The 21,503-nt window shown below is 40.3% G+C and overlaps 1 protein-coding gene and 1 long non-coding RNA gene across 4 annotated transcripts in view; one reads left to right on the forward strand and one right to left on the reverse strand.

Annotated features, from left to right (window-relative positions):
- Positions 1-21,503, forward strand: part of LOC134530438 (delta-1-pyrroline-5-carboxylate synthase) — a 185,585-nt gene that overhangs the window by 128,226 nt on the left and 35,856 nt on the right. For 2 of the 3 annotated variants that reach the window (XM_063365255.1, XM_063365256.1), the window contains exons 3-5: positions 7,592-7,774; positions 10,420-10,563; positions 20,535-20,642. In XM_063365255.1, the coding sequence (XP_063221325.1) occupies positions 7,592-7,774; positions 10,420-10,563; positions 20,535-20,642 (435 nt within the window). Of the gene's footprint in view, positions 1-7,591; positions 7,775-8,925; positions 8,934-10,419; positions 10,564-20,534; positions 20,643-21,503 lie in introns of those variants that run through there. The other variant, XM_063365258.1, reaches the window with a different exon arrangement.
- LOC134530437 (uncharacterized) lies at positions 13,589-19,597 on the reverse strand. The gene is made up of 2 exons (XR_010074815.1): positions 17,611-19,597; positions 13,589-15,368 (listed from the first exon to the last, which is right to left on the reverse strand). It is a non-coding gene; the product is annotated as an uncharacterized LOC134530437 (long non-coding RNA).

Consider the following 21,503-nt stretch of genomic DNA (forward strand, 5'->3'; position numbering starts at 1 on the left):
ATTGATTTTAGTCCAATAAACGGGTATGAATTTTATTTTTTTTCTGATTTCAAAACTATTTGCCAAGATTTATATTTTAGGAGCGTGAGATATAATATGTGCGAACATTATATTTTACCATATTCATTCCACAGTTTTGCATCAAGTCGTAAATGAATACATAGCCATGTCCAGTTTCCATAAAAACATGTTATATTGCCCTGTGTGTACGAATGATTGTTCCTTTTCCCGTATATAGCTAACTTATCGACGCGCCTGGATCACAAAACGGGAAAGAAACTTTCACTCCGCGTAGAGCGCGTTGGGCGAGTAACCGAACCCACTCAAACTCTTGTGCCTTGGACTTTGCGCTCGCTGTGTTAGCCTACTCTGTTATCAACGTGGCATGTTTACACGAATAACTTGTTTACTCGTCCACGCCTCCTTTCCCTCGCCTGTTTTATGGAAACATTTGTAAAGACCCTATCACACTGTCAAATATGTTTGTCTATATTTATAGTTTGACAATAGATTTGGAAGAGTAACATTGGAAGCAAAATGGTCTGTAATTTTCTCTAACCAATAGGGTAACATTGGAAGTAAAATAGTCTCCAATTTTCTCTATCCAATAAAGTTAGACAGATAAATTGTCTACAATAGAGTTGGGAGGGTAACATTGGAAGCAAAATTATCTCCAATTTTCTCTATCCAATAAAGTTGGACAGATAACCTGCGGGGACGGATATAGGGGAGGTAGGGAGTGTAGCTTGTTCTGGGCACTGGGTTAGAAGGTGAGCAGGATGAACCGACAGAATTTTCGTACAATAAGTAGAGACCTGGAAATTCCGCGAATTCGTTTGAGATCAGGTTAAAATTCAAAGCCTTGCTCTGCAAACGTTTCTTTTCGTCGTGAGAACCATCTAACTCGCTTACTTCTCTTCTAGCTGGGAATCCATGGCTCACGGTCGTAGAGAGGGGTATAAATAACTGCGATCCAATCATCAACATGCCACAGTTTCATTATTGCTTGCGTATATCCGCACTTATTGTTAAGTGTTAGTTAAAAGGCGAATAAAAAATTAAATTACTGAAAATTTACCAACATTTGTATTTTACTCGTTATCAGTAATCATGTTTTAAATGGAGATTTTTTTCACTCAGAAGATAGTTTGCGTGTCTTGCTTGCGTGAAGAACACTGAGGATAAAGGAAGGTGGTTAGGGGAGGGAATGTTCTCCACACCTCACGTCATTCATATTGATGGATGAGTTAGCTTCTGAGTTCCCGTTTGAGGATATTTTCATTTCTTTTGTTACAAGACAAGCTCGTCAAGTGAAGTTTTAAGACATTAGGTGGATGAAAACTTTACCTTCCCATAATGTTTATGTGTTCTTATTACCTTGTTTTATTATGTAGGTATTTAGGTAATACAACAGTCAAAGTTAGTTAAGATTTTGTATTTTTATGAAATCATTTTTCAATGTTGTTATTTAATAATGTAATACCATTAGAACTATTATATATAATGTTCACGGTAAACAATATATAGTATATATAGTGTTTACAATGAACCTTAATCTTCAATAATCTATAATTGCTATAAATACAGTACGTAAAACAAAACGTACATTTAAACACTGGTAAATACATGAGGTTCGATAATTTAACTTAATGTTTTCCCCATATGATGTACACGGATGCAAAACAAATCTTGCCTGGTACTTCTATTTCTATTTAAGAGGGGAGGGTGGAAGCGCTAATCGCAATTTACGCTCCGGGCGAAGGAAAACCAAACTCCGTCTCTGATGAACCTCAAATATGTTTTAAATCGTGTTGCACTCTCAAAGTTTATTTCTGGTTCCAGCTATCTTTTATAGTTATATGGAGATATAAGAAGTTATTAAACGTCAGTGTCTCAAGTGTTGCGTGGCGAGGTTTGTAAGAAAATATCAGCTTGTTCTGTTTCTTTACGAGATATGTAAATATTAACTCATAGAAACCAACAAAATATATTAATGGATATTTAAACTACAAAAGAATTTATTTTTAGTATATATATGATTTAGCTTTTTGAAATACCTATATTGAAATTTTCAAACAGTGAATTTTTAAATTTAACGCGCATTAATATGTATGGCAATTAAATTCATGTTCAAATATTTTTAAAAGCTATAGACACATTATAATGTACATAATTCATATTAACATTATTTTAGCTTTTTCAATTTTAATAAACTTACTTTGCTATTTTTGAGATTCGTTTTGACGGAAATGTACCCCATTTACGTTTTCACTAGGCACGATTCTGATTGGTTGATTCCGTCCAAGCCGTACTTTATACAAAATCTCTGATTGAAATTCAAGTCATCCAATATGTCAAACAAACATCGCTGCGCCAGTGACGTTGTCCGGTGACGTCATATGCCTGCGACATTATTTGATAAAACATATTGGAAAGTGTTGGAAACGAAAGTTTGACCGTGTGACGGGTCTTACGGGAGAGACAGGTGTTATCAGTGGTAAGCCTACTATAAGAGCGCGTGAATATCAAGCACAACGTTTGTGTTTCGCGCATAGTCGATGCAGTGATAACGAGTGTTTTTAATTGACACACACGAGTACTTGAACTACTTAGGTAACGCTCCCATGTAATCTGTCCGGAGAGTGACAGTTAAGATTGAGCACAAGATTAAATAATGCATGATTATGAGTGCAGATACAAAGTGTTAGTTCTGAGATAACCATGTAGAGAGGTTGAAAATTGATTCTTGTTACACACACATATATATAGAATACAACTAGTACGTGCACTCACATTACTAATCTTTTAAAAATATACATAAATGTGTTGGGATAGTTACCAACTCTGGAAAAACAAAATGCAGACTCGTTACAAATGATCTATTGCTTGAAACTTCAAAATAAATAATTGCATATATCTCGACGTAATGTATTCGTAACACTGCGCAAATTATCTCTTGGCTCCATCCTCCTATATAACACATAAAATTAAACAATGTGCCTTCATATGCACTATCATCAAATTATTCAACAAATATCTGCAATTACTATTCACGGCCCTTTTCCAATATTGTCTACGGACATGGATCGTTCCTAAATCAATTGGTAACGGGTGCCACAAAAAAGTAATCGGATGAAAAAACTAGTTTATCTGGTTACAACTCGCCCCTTCGCTCGGCGAAGCTAATTTACTATTTTGTGTTGTCAACTGACTGCTGCCGGTAGACAACCCTCGGTTCACTATTCCTGGGGCTGATCCCTCGGACTGCGCAGGCCTGGAGCTCCCACCGGGTCCTCGGGCAGACACGCAGTTCACTCCTCGCACGTAGATCGTTCCAATATTTTTAAAAGCTATAGACACATTATATGTTCATCATTCATATTATCATTATTTTAGCTTTTACAACTTTAATAAACTCTTTAATTACTTTGCTATTTTTGAGATTCGTTTTGACGGAAATGTCCTCGGCGGCGACTCGCTGGCGTCCAGACGCTGCTGTCGGTCCCCTTTTGTGCGAGTATCCTCGCTTCCTATGCGGGCGGACGAAACTGTCATAACCTAGAAACGCACACGATAACATTTTCTAAGTTATGACAGTTCTAAGTCATTACTTAAGTAATGACTTTCTAAGTTATGAATGTCTAAGTTATGACTTTCTAAGTTATGGCTTTCTAATTTATGAATTTCTAAGTTATGACTTTCTAAGGCACGATTTTCTAAGTTATGAATTTCTACGTTATGACTTTCTAAGTCACGATTTACTAAGTTATGAATTTCTACGTTATGACTTTCTAAGTCATAACTTTCTGTGTTATGACTTTCTAAGTTATGACTTTCTAAGTTATAACTTTCTGAGTTATGGTGTTTTTAAGTTAGTACTGTTATAAGTTTTGATAGTTCTAAATTATTACATTTCTAATTTTGGTGTTTCGATGTTGTGTGTTTCTAAGTTATGACAGTTCTTAGTTATGTGTTTCTAAGTTGTGATGGATCTAAGTTATGTGGTTTTTCAAGAACTCCATGTTGTGAATGATATAAGTTGTGATTTTTATAAGTTATGTGGGGGATCCAGACTCAAGCTAGTGGCCCGGTGCTCGTTCGCTCCGCCTCGGCCGGTTCCCGTCCGCCTGGGCTCGCTCCGTGGTGCGGGCGTCATGTGGCTCGCTGCAGCCTTGGCAGGCGACGATCTCTTATTCGCTCGCGTGCCGAGCGAGCGAGTGTCCCGGTGCTCCGCTCCCTCCTCGTCGCCCCTCGGTGCTTCTCGGCTCTCCCGCACGGGAAGCAATCATTTCACAGACGAGAGAGCCAAAACCCGAAGTTCCCCGAAGTTCATGCTCGTTTTTCTTTTCTCTCCGTATCTTTAATGTAGCTATCCTAACCAAATCAACAGTCCACAATGTTTTAAAGTATTTATAATGTAGCTAACCTAACCTAATTGACCATTTAGTATAATTTTATCAACACCGCCATATTTATTTACAATGAACCAAAAAAAAACAACCGAAGATGCACGATCCTGCGTTTGGCTCTCTCGTCTGTGAAAAGAAGCCTTCCCCTCCCGCACACCCTGTATCGGCACACCAGACTCCTGACGTCACGGTGCGCAGTGGCTGTCTGGCAACTGGGCCTCCGACCAAGTTACACTGGCCGAGTCACTGCTATTCTCCCCAGTCCTCGCGCTCGTAGGAGAGTCATGACAGTGGACGGAACGTAATGAGCGTACGTCCCGTTACAAATGTCGCCATTAAACGTCTGTGTCTCAAGTGAATGTTGCGAGGTTTGGAGTAAAATAATATCAAGCTTGTTCTGTTTCTTTACGAAATATGTAAATATAAGCTCATTAAAACCAACAAGATGTATTAATGGATTTTTAAACTATGAAAAATATTATTTTTGGTATATGTAAATGATTTAGATTTTTTTAAATACTCATATTCAATTTTTCAAACAGTAAAATTTTAAAAAAAAATAATAAGTAAAATATTAAGCCAAAATGTCCAAATAAGTAATTTTAAAAAGTGGTGGATTTATAAATAAAAATTAATATTTAATATAATAATATAAACAATATAAATATAAAGTATCCAAAATTTTCGCTTGTAAAATGTATTAACATAGGTTGTGCATAAATAACTGACACTTGTTCGTTATTGTTGAGAACATGCAAATTTATTTATACAAACACTGCGAAATGCGTCTTTGCTTCTCCAAATATTCGGTGAAATGAAATCAGACTAAATATAAACAACTATCGGAATAAACAAAACTTTTTTATCTTAGAGCTAACTAACACTATTATTAAATTATACTTAAGAAAATTATTTTTTCCTTGAATTATCTATAAGTTATCCCTAAGGATGAGTTGACATTAGTTTCCAGTAAAATAAAACTGATTAAAACATGATTTTTCTCTTTGAGTTTCCGGGTTTAAAATTTTCCCTGCGCACGAAAAATATTGCATTAACTTTCCGCTGCAGTAAATCTAAGCGAGCTGTTATCGCACAGACCTTCTATTTCGAAGCATTCCAATTTTTTTAAATTTCTCCCGCGGACACGGTTTCGAATTTAAATAATATCCTGGTCGTTTCATCGCTGGGAGGTCCGTCGGGAGATTGCTCAGGACCGAATTAGCGCTTGGGGGCTCCAGAGCCGCGCAAATCATCCCTGCGTCCTACATTCTCCTGCACCCAGAAAAAAAAAAGAATTATGCTGGCCCTTGGTGGGAATAGATTGATCCCCGAAGCGCTTTCGACCCCGGCTGAACCTGATGCAAACGCAGTTTCAACGGAATTAGATTACTGCGTGCATTGCAAGTACCTACGGCTGCTGTGTCTGCTGCGTTGCTCAAGCGAATCTTCTCGTTTCCTGCACCCGATATTCGAACTGTATTTGGAGGAGAATCCGCGGAGTGCATTAAGCCTCGGTCTCACACGTCGTGTTGATTTTTGACGTGACAACGTCTAATAAATCGATGAACGCCGGCTGCACGCACGAAAAAGTGTCCCGTTACACACATTGTCCCACTACGATGTGTCCCGTTACGCTCATTGTCTTCCGTGGAAACCAGGCACTCGTTAATACATATTTTCCTTTGTTTATCACGAGGGGCGTTATTATTAATTAATTATAAATAAAATTTCGTGCCCGGGGCCACAATTGCATATCATTTTGAGCACTGGAATACATAAAAACATAAAAAAATTCTCGGCGAATTTTAATCTCGGCCCCAGCGCACCACGAGCGTCTGGGTTGGAGATTAAAGCCGAAATTCTTTCTTAAACTTACTAATACTTATTTTATTAACTGCAAGGGCATTTTTATTAAATTCTACGTTTAATTTTACAACGAACAAACTTCGTCGTTAAATGTGTAATTGCGAACAAGCGTAAAAACAAAAGATAGAAAAATAAAAAAAATTACCTTCCTGAAAGAATAACATATTTTTAATGCCTAAATGGTTTGGTTGCAAAAACCTAATTGGATATTTCATTTTCTTCTGGATCAATCATTTCATCAATGTTTTGTTATGACGTTGTCACGTTAAACTATCGTCCGTAAACGGACTTTACAGACAACCAATTTTTTTTTTCATCAGTTAGTTTTATTTAAGGCCTATTATTGAAACTTTAACACGATACTCCCTTGCGTCTGTTGTCCCGCCACAAATGTTTTCGGAGAGTCCGAAACCGACGGACTAACTTGGGCTGCAGGGACCTGAGGGCCGGTGCACATCGGAGCTCCCGACGATCTTCGCGCGGGGGAGAAACTCTGATTGCCGAGACTGAGACCTAGTTTTTTTTTAAGTAGTTTTGGGCCCGTCCAATAGATAGTAGCATTCATACTTTATTTATAACATGGCTACATTGACAGTGAGAATTAATGCAGGCTTGTCAGGCACACAAACCAATAAAAATTATACATTCCCTACTCATGTATAAAGAACATGCATTTTTTTAAAAAAAAATTAAGAAACACCATTAAGTTATTTTCGCGAAGTTTAAATAATTTTTACTACGCAATTAATCCTCAAGTAGTTAAACTAAATTTATAAACCTAAAACTTTGGATTTCAAAATCTGGCCCAAGATTTTTTTTTCTTCTTTTTTTGCTAGTAGTTATGGACTCACCCAACAGATAGAGACACATGTCGTGAACAACATGGTCTCATTACCCACTGTAGAGTCGCAGTGACGTAGCCAGGGGGGGGGGGTAGTGGTTCAACCCCCCCCCCCCCTATAGCACCAAATCTTTAATTAATTTCTTATACATCACTCAAACAAATTTCATATTAAAATTAATAAAATTTTTACCATTGGAATATGTAAATTTAAGAACCGAAAACTGCTAAAATAGCACTATTTTACACCTTAAAATCCAAATTTTCCCGGGGGATGACCCCCGGGCCCACGCTTTAATTCGGGGGGAAGGGGGCCATGCTTCCTCACACCCCCCCTTACACAAATCCTGGCTACGCCACTGGTCGCACTACTATGCCTCCCTCCTTGTTCTGTGGATCTCCGCTCGGCGCAGCGGGGGATATGGTTGCGTGACGGTCGAGGGTGTGGACCGAGGGAGACGGTGCTTGTCCGCAGGCGGCGCAGGTGGACGCCAGGCGCGCGGCGCACGGCGGCGTGGAGCGGCGGGCAGCCACCTTCACGGACCGCAGCCAGTTCAAGTACGCGCGCCGCCTGGTTGTGAAGCTGGGCAGCGCCGTCATCACGCGCGAGGACGAGAACGGCCTGGCGCTGGGTCGGCTCGCCTCCATCGTCGAGCAGGTACTGTCACCCCTCAACCGTCGAGCAGGTACAGTCGCCCCTCCATCGTCGAGCAGGTACGGTCGCCCCTCGCCCCTCCATCGTCGAGTAGGTACGGTCGCCCCTCCATCGTCGAGTAGGTACGGTCGCCCCTCCATCGTTGAGCAGGTGCGGTCGCCCCTCCACACGTCGAGCAGGTACGGTCGCCCCTCGCCCCTTCATCGTCGAGTAGGTACGGTCGCCCCTCCATCGTTGAGCAGGTGCGGTCACCCCTCCACCGTCGAGCAGGTACGGTCGCCCCTCCATCGTCGAGCAGGTACGGTCGCCCCTCCATCGTCGAGCAGGTGCGGTCGCCCCTCTACACGTCGAGCAGGTACGGTCGCCCCTCTATCGTCGAGCAGGTGCGGTCGCCCCTCTACACGTCGAGCAGGTACGGTCGCCCCTCCACCGTCGAGCAGGTACGGTCGCCCCTCCATCGTCGAACAGGTGCGGTCGCCCCTCTACACGTCGAGCAGGTACGGTCGCCCCTCCATCGTCGAGCAGGTACGGTCGCCCCTCCATCGTCGAGCAGGTACGGTCGCCCCTCTACACGTCGAGCAGGTACGGTCGCCCCTCGCCCCTCCATCGTCGAGTAGGTACGGTCGCCCCTCCATCGTTGAGCAGGTGCGGTCGCCCCTCCATCGTCGAGCAGGTGCGGTCGCCCCTCTACACGTCGAGCAGGTACGGTCGCCCCTCCACCGTCGAGCAGGTACGGTCGCCCCTCCATCGTCGAGCAGGTGCGGTCGCCCCTCTACACGTCGAGCAGGTACGGTCGCCCCTCCATCGTCGAGCAGGTACAGTCGCCCCTCCATCGTCGAGCAGGTGCGGTCGCCCGTCTACACCTCGAGCAGGTACGGTCGCCCCTCGCCCCTCGATCGTCGAGTAGGTACGGTCGCCCCTCCATCGTTGAGCAGGTGCGGTCGCCCCTCTACACGTCGAGCAGGTGCGGTCGCCCCTCTACACGTCGAGCAGGTACGGTCGCCCCTCCACCGTCGAGCAGGTACGGTCGCCCCTCCATCGTCGAGCAGGTGCGGTCGCCCCTCTACACGTCGAGCAGGTACGGTCACCCCTCCATCGTCGAGCAGGTACGGTCGCCCCTCCATCGTCGAGCAGGTACGGTCACCCCTCCATCGTCGAGCAGGTATGTACAGTCGCCTCGCCATCGCCCAGCAGGTACAGTCGCTTCGCCTCACGACCCCTACGAGATCGAGTCATAGTTCAAACTCAGAATGTCCCAGTTATAAATTCCAATAGTATCAACTCTAAGAGTATCTAAGAGTATTGGTCCAAGGTCACTATTAAAGAGTAACAAACAGTTTTAGATGAGTGCATGCGCCAGTACTGCACTGTTGTTTCCTCGCTTGCAGCGCCAACTCCTGAGCGTAAATAGTTTTGGGTTCTGCAATTTGCCAAGAGTGAATCTGTAATTACAGTTCAACGTGCGTTTCCTTTAAAGTTTAATTGTGATCTTCCATGTGTCAAAAACATCCGCCGATGGTATAGGCGATACGAGGCGACAGAGCTCTTTTTCGCTGGCTTCCACGTTCACCTGACATACAATGCGTTTCTTTTCTTTGGGGTCTACGTTCCGCCGCTGCCTAATGATATTCCTGAGTTGATACACAGAATTTAAGAGGCTATTGCTTCCATTACTCCGGACTTGTTAACAAAAAAGTGGGGAGAATTGGACTTTAGGATGAATGTGTGCTGTATAACTAAAGGTGAACAAATTGAACATTTGTAAGAAAAAAAAGGTTAGTTTACATTCAATTTGATGTATGATATGTTGTTGATAGTCGAAATTAAACTTTTATAATATTCCATTGAAATTGGGACATTATTTTATGGACATCCTGTATTTCTGCTAATCAGTCCCTTGTCAAAGCTGAGTTTCTTACCCGATTTCGATTGGAAGTAATGTAGTATTCTCCTTCTAGTCTGGCCCACGCTTGGAGAGTAGTGAGTGTAAATGGACAACACTGTTGCCTAATTGGTAACACCTGGCTTGTTTAACTATACCATTTCTGTTTTTTTTTTCTAAACAGTCAACAAAATTTGTTGAAACAAATATAGAATCTTTCAATTATGTCTCCATTGAAATGAAAGAAAAAAATTAATATTATCAGATAATGCTCTTGATTAAATACGCTGGAAAATTAATTTCCACAATTCTTATTTCAAATTTTCCTTGACAATAGACTAATTTTTCAGATAAATTAAAAACGTTTCATTACATTGCAATTTTGTGTCTGAAACATTTGCACTCTATAACGTTGTAACGGACTGCAGTGTTGTGAGCGGCAGTACAGGACACAGTTGTGACGGACGGCAGTGCTGTGAGCGGCAGTTCAGGTGACAGTTGTGACGGACGGCAGTGCTGTGAGCGGCAGTTCAGGTGACAGTTGTGACGGACTGCAGTGCTGTGAGCGGCAGTACAGGACACAGTTGTGACGGACTGCAGTGCTGTGAGCGGCAGTACAGGACACAGTTGTGACGGACGGCAGTGCTGTGAGCGGCAGTACAGGACACAGTTGTTACGGACAGCAGCGCTGTGAGCGGCAGTACAGGACACAGTTGTGACGGACGGCAGTGCTGTGAGCGGCTGAAGCAGTCGGGGACGTGCGCAGGTGGCGGAGTGCCAGATCGAGGGCCGCGAGTGCATCATGGTGACGAGCGGCGCCGTGGCGTTCGGCAAGCAGAAGCTGACCCAGGAGCTGCTCATGTCGCTCAGCATGAGGGAGACGCTGTCTCCCAAGGACCACACGCGCGAGGTGAGGCCGTCCAGCACCGCAGATACTCCTTCCCACTCCGTTCCTCCGCTCTGGTGGACCATTTACATCTCTATGTTTGTGGGTTAATGATGTGTGCCTACATTCTAGTGGACAATTTAGGTCTCAGTATTTGTGGGTTAAGGTGTTCCTACATTCTAGTAGACATTATGGCTATGAAATTTAAAAAAAATTATTTCATGAATGACTAGTTTAAGAGTTCCCGGGCTAAACACGTCATAATGTAAGGAACATAATTACCGAGTCTGCAGTACATACACCTGAAAAACGGGAAATTTTGATTTTAAAGTACCATTGATTTCACTATCTTTGTGCCTCAAAGCTACGCATAAGCAAAACATGGACGCCAAACTTCAGCTTCGTTTTAATGTAAGGCAGGTAAGCCCTAGGCAAGACGTGACGGACGCACCAAACGATAGCGCGTTACAAATTCAAAGTAACGTAGTCTTCTAAACTGTTATTAGCTTGTTTAGTTCGCTAGCAGCCGCGCCAATGAGAAGGATAGTGAAGTTGTCAGACTATATTACCATGTGGTGGACATAGAGACATGACAAAAACTCATGGTTTGAGATACCTGCAATAATTCTATATTATAAAACTGAATTTACCCCTTTATCACTCTCTTATAGATAAATTTTAAATATTTTATATATATACCATATGCAAAAATAATCATATCGATCCGTTGTTACAACAAACAGACAAACACAGAATTTATAACAATTCGTAAGAATCACGCATGCGCCAGCCAACACAGGTACGATGACGTCACAGGTAAAATAAATACCGCATGACAAGCACGTACAGACATGGTCTATGCGTTATGGACTCAACCATTGTTGGCACATTAATAGTTTCGTAGTTATTGGCGATTCAATCCTAACGGTATTCTCTCACACAAGAAAGTTCGTCCTACCATAACTGTAATGAGAGAAAAGACATTTAACGCGTTAAAATACGACATGACTATCTTAGGTATGAAAAAGTTATCTTCCCAAACATCCACCCACTCACCGCGCACAAGCTGAAAATCCTTTTTTTTTCGTGGAGTTTTCATGCGAGACTCATCGGCCAATTTCGGAAACGAGGGCGTATACTACGAAAGTTTGGATGATTTGAACCTCCTCCAAATAATAATAATATCTAGCAAACATATGCGTTCTATAAATTTAAAAAAAAAATGGCAGTGTGGTTAAGGGTGTCACTTTTCTATGTGAGACGTCTACCAATAAAGGTATTTATATAAAATATTAAAAACATAATGGAACATCCTCTTTGTATGCACAAGGGAGAGTGATACTAGCGCAGTCGAGGAAAAAACATTAGATGATCCTACGAAAAATTTATTAAAAATCAAGATGACAACCATGACGTCAAACAAGATGGCTGAATACTGGCATCTGTTTCCGATATAAAGTACTTTAACTGTTAACTGGATATTTTATTTTAAAATGAGTTAAAAATATAAACGTTGGTGTAACAATATAAATATAAATAAATATATATATATATATATATATATATATATATTCTTATATTCTTACATATTGTCACGATCCACCTTCAGAGGGGGGGGCGAGAATCGTAGCTCTTTACATAGAAACAACTCGCTTGGCATCAACTAGTCTTAACTTCATAAAATACTTTACTGTACCTAGGATCATAGGTTCGTCATCCCGTACAGGATGTCTGGTGAGAGCTGAACTAAGGAGATTTTGCAAAATAACATAATACTTAATTAAAATTATTTTATTCTTAAAGTCAAATACTCAACATCATTTTAAAGAACATTTAAATAGCGGGATTACAATTTAAAACAATAATCTCTTTACTTCCTTAACGATTGAACGACCTTACAAGAGAGAGAATGAGAGAACTTCACTAAACACTTCCCTAGTCCTTCCGAATACCTCAAATCATAATTAATACTTAAAATTAAAACAAAGATAAGTCCATACTCACATTTTCCGAAAAGCCTTTCTTGATCGATTACTTTAAAAAAAATAACGTAGGGGCCTCTCCTGCCCTTGAAATCCCGAACGAACATTACATTTTAAAAACTATGACGCGTGACCCCTGACGAGGGCCATAGCCTCCGCCCGAAAGCTTGACGACTACATTATGACCTAACTTAAATTAAACGACTCGTGGCCTCTGGCGTCGGCCATAGCTTCCGCCCGAAAGCTTGAATTCCTACATCACGAACGAACTAACAACTCGTGACCACAGGTGAGACGCATAGCCTCCGCCTGAGTGAGCCTCCGCCTGAGTGAGCCTGAAGTCACCACTCACTTGCGCTTAAATTCGCGCGCCCTGCCGCGCCTAGCATAACAAAAGCTCGTTATTGAAGTCAAATTTACTAAACAACTAACTAGAACATCTGGGAAGACTACCCCCCCTCTACCCCGATGTGCAGGCCACACCGCGCGGCTTGTTACGACAGCGCGCCCCAGTAACTGCGGCCCGTGGCTGCGCCAGCGCGCGGCCAAACAAACAAACAAAATTCTGCAAGCCCGCAGCGCGCCGCGCCGGCCCCGTGCCCCAATTACATGGTCACGCCACTTGCGCTGACGAGTGAACAGAGCAGCCAGCCCAGAGTCCCGTCAGTAAAGTCCCTAAATTTGATTTCAACAACCCTGCAAAATTTCAACCCGCGACATAACCCTCCCCTCACAGAGCTCGAGCCCCATCGAGCTACCTCAAAATTACAAATTGTCTTTTTCCATTAAACCATAACTATAAATTCCTCATTTCACAAAAATAATAATTTTCTTAGTTCCTTGCTGTCTGAACATACATCTAGATTCTGCATAAGATTTATTTTAAAACAACAAGTATTCATAAAATTAAATGTAAAACTTTTATCTGGTTTGTTCTCACAGGAACCTTCAGAGGCTCGAGTTCTCAATTCTAAAAAAATTGTTCTGTTAGTGAAGCTCTCTTTACAAATTAAATTACTGTTCTTAGTTTCTCAGTATTCGTTAAACAATGTGCAAATTCTTGATAATTATTATTTTTTTTTTTTTTTTCGGTTTCCGTTTATTACCATACTTCTTTCGTTCTTCAAAAAAAATTAAGTGTCCTTACAGTGTTTCAATTAATTAAACTCTTATCTCGTGAAGGTTGGTGCAACTCCTCGAAGTCAGTGTTGTCGAGAAGAGTAGCTCCCTGGGCTGGCCATCAGCAAACACCACTCAACTCCAACAGCTACTGGACTGGCTTCCAGGGCAGCTCACAACTTCTCCCCACATCTGCTTCGGAGTTGTGCCATCCTCATCACGAACAGATTACAATTCTGAAACATCATCAACAGGCATTACCATCACGCCTGACAAATACAAAACTAACTACTAAACTGCAATCGATGGGCAAGGATGCAAACACACAAAAAAAATAAAATTAATTAATTCAACTGCTAACATAAAGTATCCCACCCTTAGCATAATCTAATCAGGCAAATAATTTGATAGGAAAAACTTAAGGAAGGGAAACATGACCTCCAATGATTTTCCCTAACTCTTGAGTCTTGATCTTCTCTATACAGCAAATAGTCCCCACGAAGTAACTGGGTTGAAGGTCACTTCACATGACCCACCCATAACCTTTCTACTCTTCTTTTCTTCTGGGGGCAACCACAATGCCCACCAATCTCTCTCCATGGTGCCGAACCAGCTATCCCATGAGAGTAAACAACGTAGTCAATAGGAGCGCAGAGGGGAAACACCAATCTCTGGCTTGTCGAGTCATAAAACTGCTTTATCTTCTTCTTCTTCTTCTTCTGAGTAAAACATCTGATTAATCTTGCTACTATTCTTCCCAACAATAAAAAAAAAGTTCATCAGGTATCTTCATAAAAAAACATTCTAACTAATAATAAGTCTTTTTCTTCTTCTATTCTGTTAGATGTAATAGAAGGCCATGTTAGGGAGGTTATAGGGAAAAAGAGTGGCCAATTCCCACCCCATCACCCACCTAGATCATGACTAATTAACTTTTAAACTTTCTATTTCAAACAAATAAAAAAAAACCATTTTTATTCAAATTTTTAAATTATAGCTACTTTTCCTTCATAACCTCAAAAGCAAATCAATAATTCTAAATGAAATTGTGATTTACTGCATCCTTGTTCCATCCGATCTGTTTGTTTATAACCTTTCTGGTAAAGTATAAAATTTTCAAACATTACTAATTCAAAAAAAAATTAAATTCTGGTGTCCTTTGAGTTACAATTAAATTTACTATTTCTTAGCTTGAAATAATTTAAGTTTTCAAAACTATTTCATTGTCTAATTCACAACACCTAAAAATCAACTCAAAACAACAAATCATCAAAATCAATAAGATCATCTGACCTACCTATCAGTACGGTGAACTTGAACTGTTCGTACACATTTATAATAAGCTATTGTATTGAAATTCCAACCTAAATAAGGTTTAAAAAAAACTACTAATCCCTCTGTAAATTAAGAAAATTAACTTTAAAAATTAAACTTAAGGTATTAGTTCTTTTTGACAGCTACCACAACTCACTAGTTCCATTACATTACTATAACCTAAAAAGTTCTGTAAATAATGTTTATAACAAAAAAAAACTCCAGTTACTGTCTTCCATAAAAAAAATAAAACTTTACATGACCTTATTAATCTCCACTTGTAAGTCCATGGCTGCCAGCTTTCTCTTCTCTTGAATCTTCAGTCTTGGCTCTTGTTTCAGTGATCTTGTATCTTGTCTCTCGAACTCTTGTCATCTTGTAAACTGGACTGCTGCTCAGCTCATCTTAAGGAATCTGTAACAGTTTCAAAAATACATGTTAATTTAAATTACATAATTCCTGTTCTTTGGTCCTAAAAAAAAAATTGTATTATTAGTACACATTACCCTGAAACAACATTATTATTCATTGTTTATTACTTAAAAAAAATGCTTTACCATAAAATCCTTTTTTGTTCTTTTCATTAGGCCTATTTATTTTCCTTCTTCTTAATTAAATTCTGCTTCAAATGTTAATCCTAACTTAAGACCTACCATCTATTTATTATTCATTACCTACATTATTTATGTTACCCTAAACTTCCCATAAGTTTCTAATACTTCCTATCAAAGACATTCTCTCTAAAAAAAAAATTTACTTGTGACTCTTAACTTAACAAACTTAAAAAAAAACTTTTACACTAGACTTAACTTATTATTCATTCTTAGTTACTAAATTTCTATATGTAAACTTTAGTACTTACAAACAAAAACTGCCTATTTCTCTCTACCTCTTAATCTCTTTCAATTATTACAATAATAATGTTACCTTGCATCTTTAAACTTTCTTCTTTTCAATTAAATTAGACATCTCATAACAATAAAAATTCTGCCTATACTCTTCTTATGGGTGTACAAACCAACAACAAAATTTCAAATTCTCAAGTTTCCTTATATTTAAATTATGCAATACAAATAACCTCTGTGGTGCCTGTACCCTTTAGGCCTACCACCTTCTCCTCTCACAGCATAACTCTTATTCCTCGGGGTCTGTATTCACTGTTCCAAATCAAATATCTCAAATAAATTAAAAACAAATTTATTATTTTAAGAAAACAAAAATTTACATTGAATTTACTATGGAGCCTGGAAATCTTAATGTCTCACAGCAGCTAACATGACTAAATCCCATGGAACCCCAGGTTTACATAACCTGTGCCCAAAAATTTAAGCATACCAGGCTTTCTCTGCACTGGTTTTACAGCATCACACACTATTTAGGGCCCCTGATCTGCCATCAGTCCCAAGGAGTTTTCCCACAACCCCTCTCTACACAAGCGCCTACCGCATTCCTCTCAATTGGCTATCGGTTTTACGGCATTCTTTTGGGATCCGACCATCAAGTTAGGGCTAATCGAACACTAAACCTCCATACTTCCAAACTAATGTAAATCAATTAAATTTTCTCTGTAAATTCTAAAAATCAAAAAAAATTATTCCAACATGCCAAAGAAACTTCCAAAAAAAATTCATAATCTTATCTTCAAACCATTAAAATAAAAATAAATAGATTACTCTGTTTTCTCCTTAATAACTGTAAACTGTCAACAAATATCATGTCGTAAATTTTAACTATGCTTACTGACTCTTAATCATAAAATCTCATTTGTCCTAATTAATAAACAACCGATTTCCTTAAAATCTCACTGTATCTCTCACACTCAAACTTCACTGGCTGAATATCTCAATAAATTCAAAAACAATTATCTAAACTCTTAAAGAAACTCCTCCCCAATTATTCAAATTACTTCACCTTATTTTATTTCATTACTTAAAACACCTTACTCAAAAAAAATTAATTAATTATCTAGCTATCTTCCATTATTATTTATTTACCGAACAAAACTTTCTCCTAAATTAATTTAGTAAAATTCAATTTCACATTAGGCAAGTACACTAACTCTCTACAGCAATGTTTCTCATTTCCCTCCTTCCTAACTGAATCCAATCTTACTTAACCTCCAGGGAATTTACCTCACAAAATAACCAAAAATTTCACTGTAGTGCCTATCTGCTATAGGCCCACTACACAGCAAGGGACTCTAACCCCACCAACAAACTTCATTGAAATGGTACCCTATCCCATACAGGATAGCCACTTCGGTACTACCATGGGGAACTCCTGCCCCAAACTACTCACAACTCTCAGGATTCTCCTGACCCTTAATTCCGTAGTCAGCCCATCTCCTATGGTCTGCGCTACAATTCCCTTTCTTCCCAGGGACACAACGCCTCACCTTAGGGTCCCTCGCCCTAATGAAAACATTAATTTTGTCTCTCTGTTCTTTTGGAGTAAATTCCCTCTACACACAAAATCTAGCCTTCCCAGTTTTCTCAATGCTTATCGATTTTATAGTGTACCTCCTTAATAATGTTTACAAATCCCAAAAAAAATATTTTTAAAACCGAGGTAGAATTTAACTAACAAAAACATAAACAACTTACAACGAAACACTTCTAGCCTATACATCATACACTTCTTAAATTAAATTACTTACATACTGAAAGTTCCTCTTCTTCTAAAACACACTTAAATTTAAATTTATTTAACCAATAGTCTATTTTCTTATCGCTAAGTTACCGTACAGCTGATCAAAACAAGGTCACGGCCGTCCACGTCTCTGTACGTGCTCGTGACGTCACCGAATTCCATCAGGTGCGCCAACCCTCGCTTGCGGTTCCTCCGTTCTCCGCTAGGTCTCAGCACCTCCCCGTCACGTGTTCATTCTGCCACGTCCACTGACGTGTCGTTCTGAAACAACTCTCAACATTTTTCTAATTAAAACAAAACATCACTATAAATTCTATAACTCTCTTTTACATAAACTCTCGTTTTCTTTTTAATTCCTTTCTAACGTTTATCCTTCCCTCGACTGATTTAATTCGTACGTCTCGTCTCCTACGCGCACGACAACAAAACAAACTTCACTTGAAAATAATTCCTATTTACGACAAAAAATTTTTATTTTAAATTATAATTCTCTTAACCTACAATCTTAAAATGAACTTCAATTAAATTAAACCACTTGCATTATCTCTAATAAGCATTTAACTTATAACGTATTCTCCTCACGTAATAATCCCCGATAAACTCAACGACTTAAAACAACTTATCACTATAAACTTTATCCTTACAAGTATACTCAAATAAACATCTGTTACGTCAAAAAAAAAATCTCAAAGACTTCCTCCACTTAGATTAAATTCCGTAATCCTCTCCTCAAGTAAACTCTTAATAACCTGCTATCAGAAGCTGAAACTAACTTAATAATAAACATAAAAATCTACCTCTCTCTCTCTCCAGAAATAGAACCTATCCGGCGAACTCTACCATTTCTATCACAAACACCTAGCCGGTGCCACCGCCATTTCTGTCACGATCCACCTTCAGAGGGGGGGGCGAGAATCGTAGCTCTTTACATAGAAACAACTCGCTTGGCATCAACTAGTCTTAACTTCATAAAATACTTTACTGTACCTAGGATCATAGGTTCGTCATCCCGTACAGGATGTCTGGTGAGAGCTGAACTAAGGAGATTTTGCAAAATAACATAATACTTAATTAAAATTATTTTATTCTTAAAGTCAAATACTCAACATCATTTTAAAGAACATTTAAATAGCGGGATTACAATTTAAAACAATAATCTCTTTACTTCCTTAACGATTGAACGACCTTACAAGAGAGAGAATGAGAGAACTTCACTAAACACTTCCCTAGTCCTTCCGAATACCTCAAATCATAATTAATACTTAAAATTAAAACAAAGATAAGTCCATACTCACATTTTCCGAAAAGCCTTTCTTGATCGATTACTTTAAAAAAAATAACGTAGGGGCCTCTCCTGCCCTTGAAATCCCGAACGAACATTACATTTTAAAAACTATGACGCGTGACCCCTGACGAGGGCCATAGCCTCCGCCCGAAAGCTTGACGACTACATTATGACCTAACTTAAATTAAACGACTCGTGGCCTCTGGCGTCGGCCATAGCTTCCGCCCGAAAGCTTGAATTCCTACATCACGAACGAACTAACAACTCGTGACCACAGGTGAGACGCATAGCCTCCGCCTGAGTGAGCCTCCGCCTGAGTGAGCCTGAAGTCACCACTCACTTGCGCTTAAATTCGCGCGCCCTGCCGCGCCTAGCATAACAAAAGCTCGTTATTGAAGTCAAATTTACTAAACAACTAACTAGAACATCTGGGAAGACTACCCCCCCTCTACCCCGATGTGCAGGCCACACCGCGCGGCTTGTTACGACAGCGCGCCCCAGTAACTGCGGCCCGTGGCTGCGCCAGCGCGCGGCCAAACAAACAAACAAAATTCTGCAAGCCCGCAGCGCGCCGCGCCGGCCCCGTGCCCCAATTACATGGTCACGCCACTTGCGCTGACGAGTGAACAGAGCAGCCAGCCCAGAGTCCCGTCAGTAAAGTCCCTAAATTTGATTTCAACAACCCTGCAAAATTTCAACCCGCGACAATATATACAACATATCTTTTCAACTTTGCTGTCAAATATAGTTCGTGGCTGGTCCTTAATATCAGCATTGCATTAATCAACATTCCTTATAACCGCACATTTTTTTAATAGGGCATACGAAAAAGATTTATAAAAAAAGATGTGGCTTTCGCAAGTCATGTTGAAGTTAACCGACATTTCGTCATGTTTTTTTCGTGACTTAGGAGTTCTTTAGGCTAAAAGGTCCTTCAAGGAGGTTTTCTGAAACAGCCAGTGACTGAAGATTTTCGGAACAAGTATGATGGGCAGAAAAGAAGGTAGTTTTGTATCTTTCGTTTCTTGCGTTTTTGCGTGGTTTATAAAGCCCACCTTAGACTGTGCCCGAATTCAAGTACAATGTTATTACCTGCTCACCCACATACATTTTTACCTCTACGAACACATCCGAATTTATCATTTACTTCATTTCCGTGAAAAACAATAATTAGGTATATGTTCATGTAATATGTAATCCGGATAAACAACGGAGTAAAATATATTTTGCTATTTTTTATTTGCCAAAGTGTTGTTTCGAATACAATCTACAAAACGCTTTTTAAAATGGCGACGCTTCTATTACAACTCGGTTTAGTTTACTTGCATCATGCATACGAAAAGATTTTATATACACTTATTTGTAGTCAACTTCTATTTATTTTTTTCATATCTGGTATGCCATAATAAATATTTTTACGTAACTTTTAATCTGCTACTACAACATTTTTTTTTTTTTTCAAAACTCCTCGACCCCGGATGGCCTCCGCATGGGGAGCCCTAAATTTCAAATTGGGAAACGCTGAAGAATGTACCGGTGGAATCTAAAAATATCGGAACACGTTGATCGATTCAGAGTCTGCAGTGAGGAGTATTTGTGACGGTGCGGTGGTGTGAGCGGTGCTTGAGCAGAGTCTGTGCTTGCAGGACGCGGGCACGCTGCTCGAGCCCAGAGCCGCCGCCGCCGTGGGCCAGTCCGGCCTCATGTCGCTCTACGACGCCATGTTCGCGCAGTACGGCGTCAAGATCGCCCAGGTGAGCCACCTGCGTGGACTGACAGTGCGGTAGTAAGGATATCGCCCAGGTGTGCCACTTGCGTCGACTGACGGTGCAGCTTTAAGAATTGCAGGCTATTGCGGGCATTGTCTACGGTTTCCTGGCTTGTGGGATCTAGCCACGCCGGAGACGAAGAGATTACCGACGTTTCGGTCAAAATTGCAGTCCTTATCTTCATGGTAGTATTCTCCTACTGAGGGTCTGGGTAGTTCCTTGTCTTGAAATACTCTCATGTAAGAGATTTGTTCTACCTGAGAAATTCCAACTTCCTCGGTAGAACCCATAAGCCAAGCAACTTGATGATTCAGTAGTCAGATTTTTGACTTGTAAACGTGATCCCTTTGCTGATGTACGATTTCCCAGTAGAAATGTCGAGATCATCGGTTGTAAACAATGACACATGAGTTTGCGTTCGGTATTAAACAGATCACAGCATTGGTTAAAATTTTAAAATATATATATATATAAAGTAGTATTTTGACGCGGTACACATATTTTTGTGCACTTGTAACGAACTTCTCTACTGAGAGTTGGACATGCAAACAGTTAACTGCGTCCGACAAGACAAACGTTTGTGTCAGATATGGAGGCAAATAAACCGTTCAGTTTGGGGCGACAGGTGTGGTTCTGCGTCTCTTTAGTGTCCAGTCTACCCGCAATGTTCACTCTACGCTTCCGTGTCACACATCCTACCGACGGCATTGAGATGAAAGACTGCTTAAATTGACGATACCCCTTCGAGTGAGATCGCACTGTGGCACAACTTGTACTCGGCATTTGGAAAGATCCCAATTTCGATAATCGGACCATATTTTTCTATTTCGTAATGATTTCCTGAAA

This window comes from Bacillus rossius, chromosome 3 (assembly GCF_032445375.1).
Source record: "Bacillus rossius redtenbacheri isolate Brsri chromosome 3, Brsri_v3, whole genome shotgun sequence".
NCBI lineage: Eukaryota > Metazoa > Arthropoda > Insecta > Phasmatodea > Bacillidae > Bacillus > Bacillus rossius.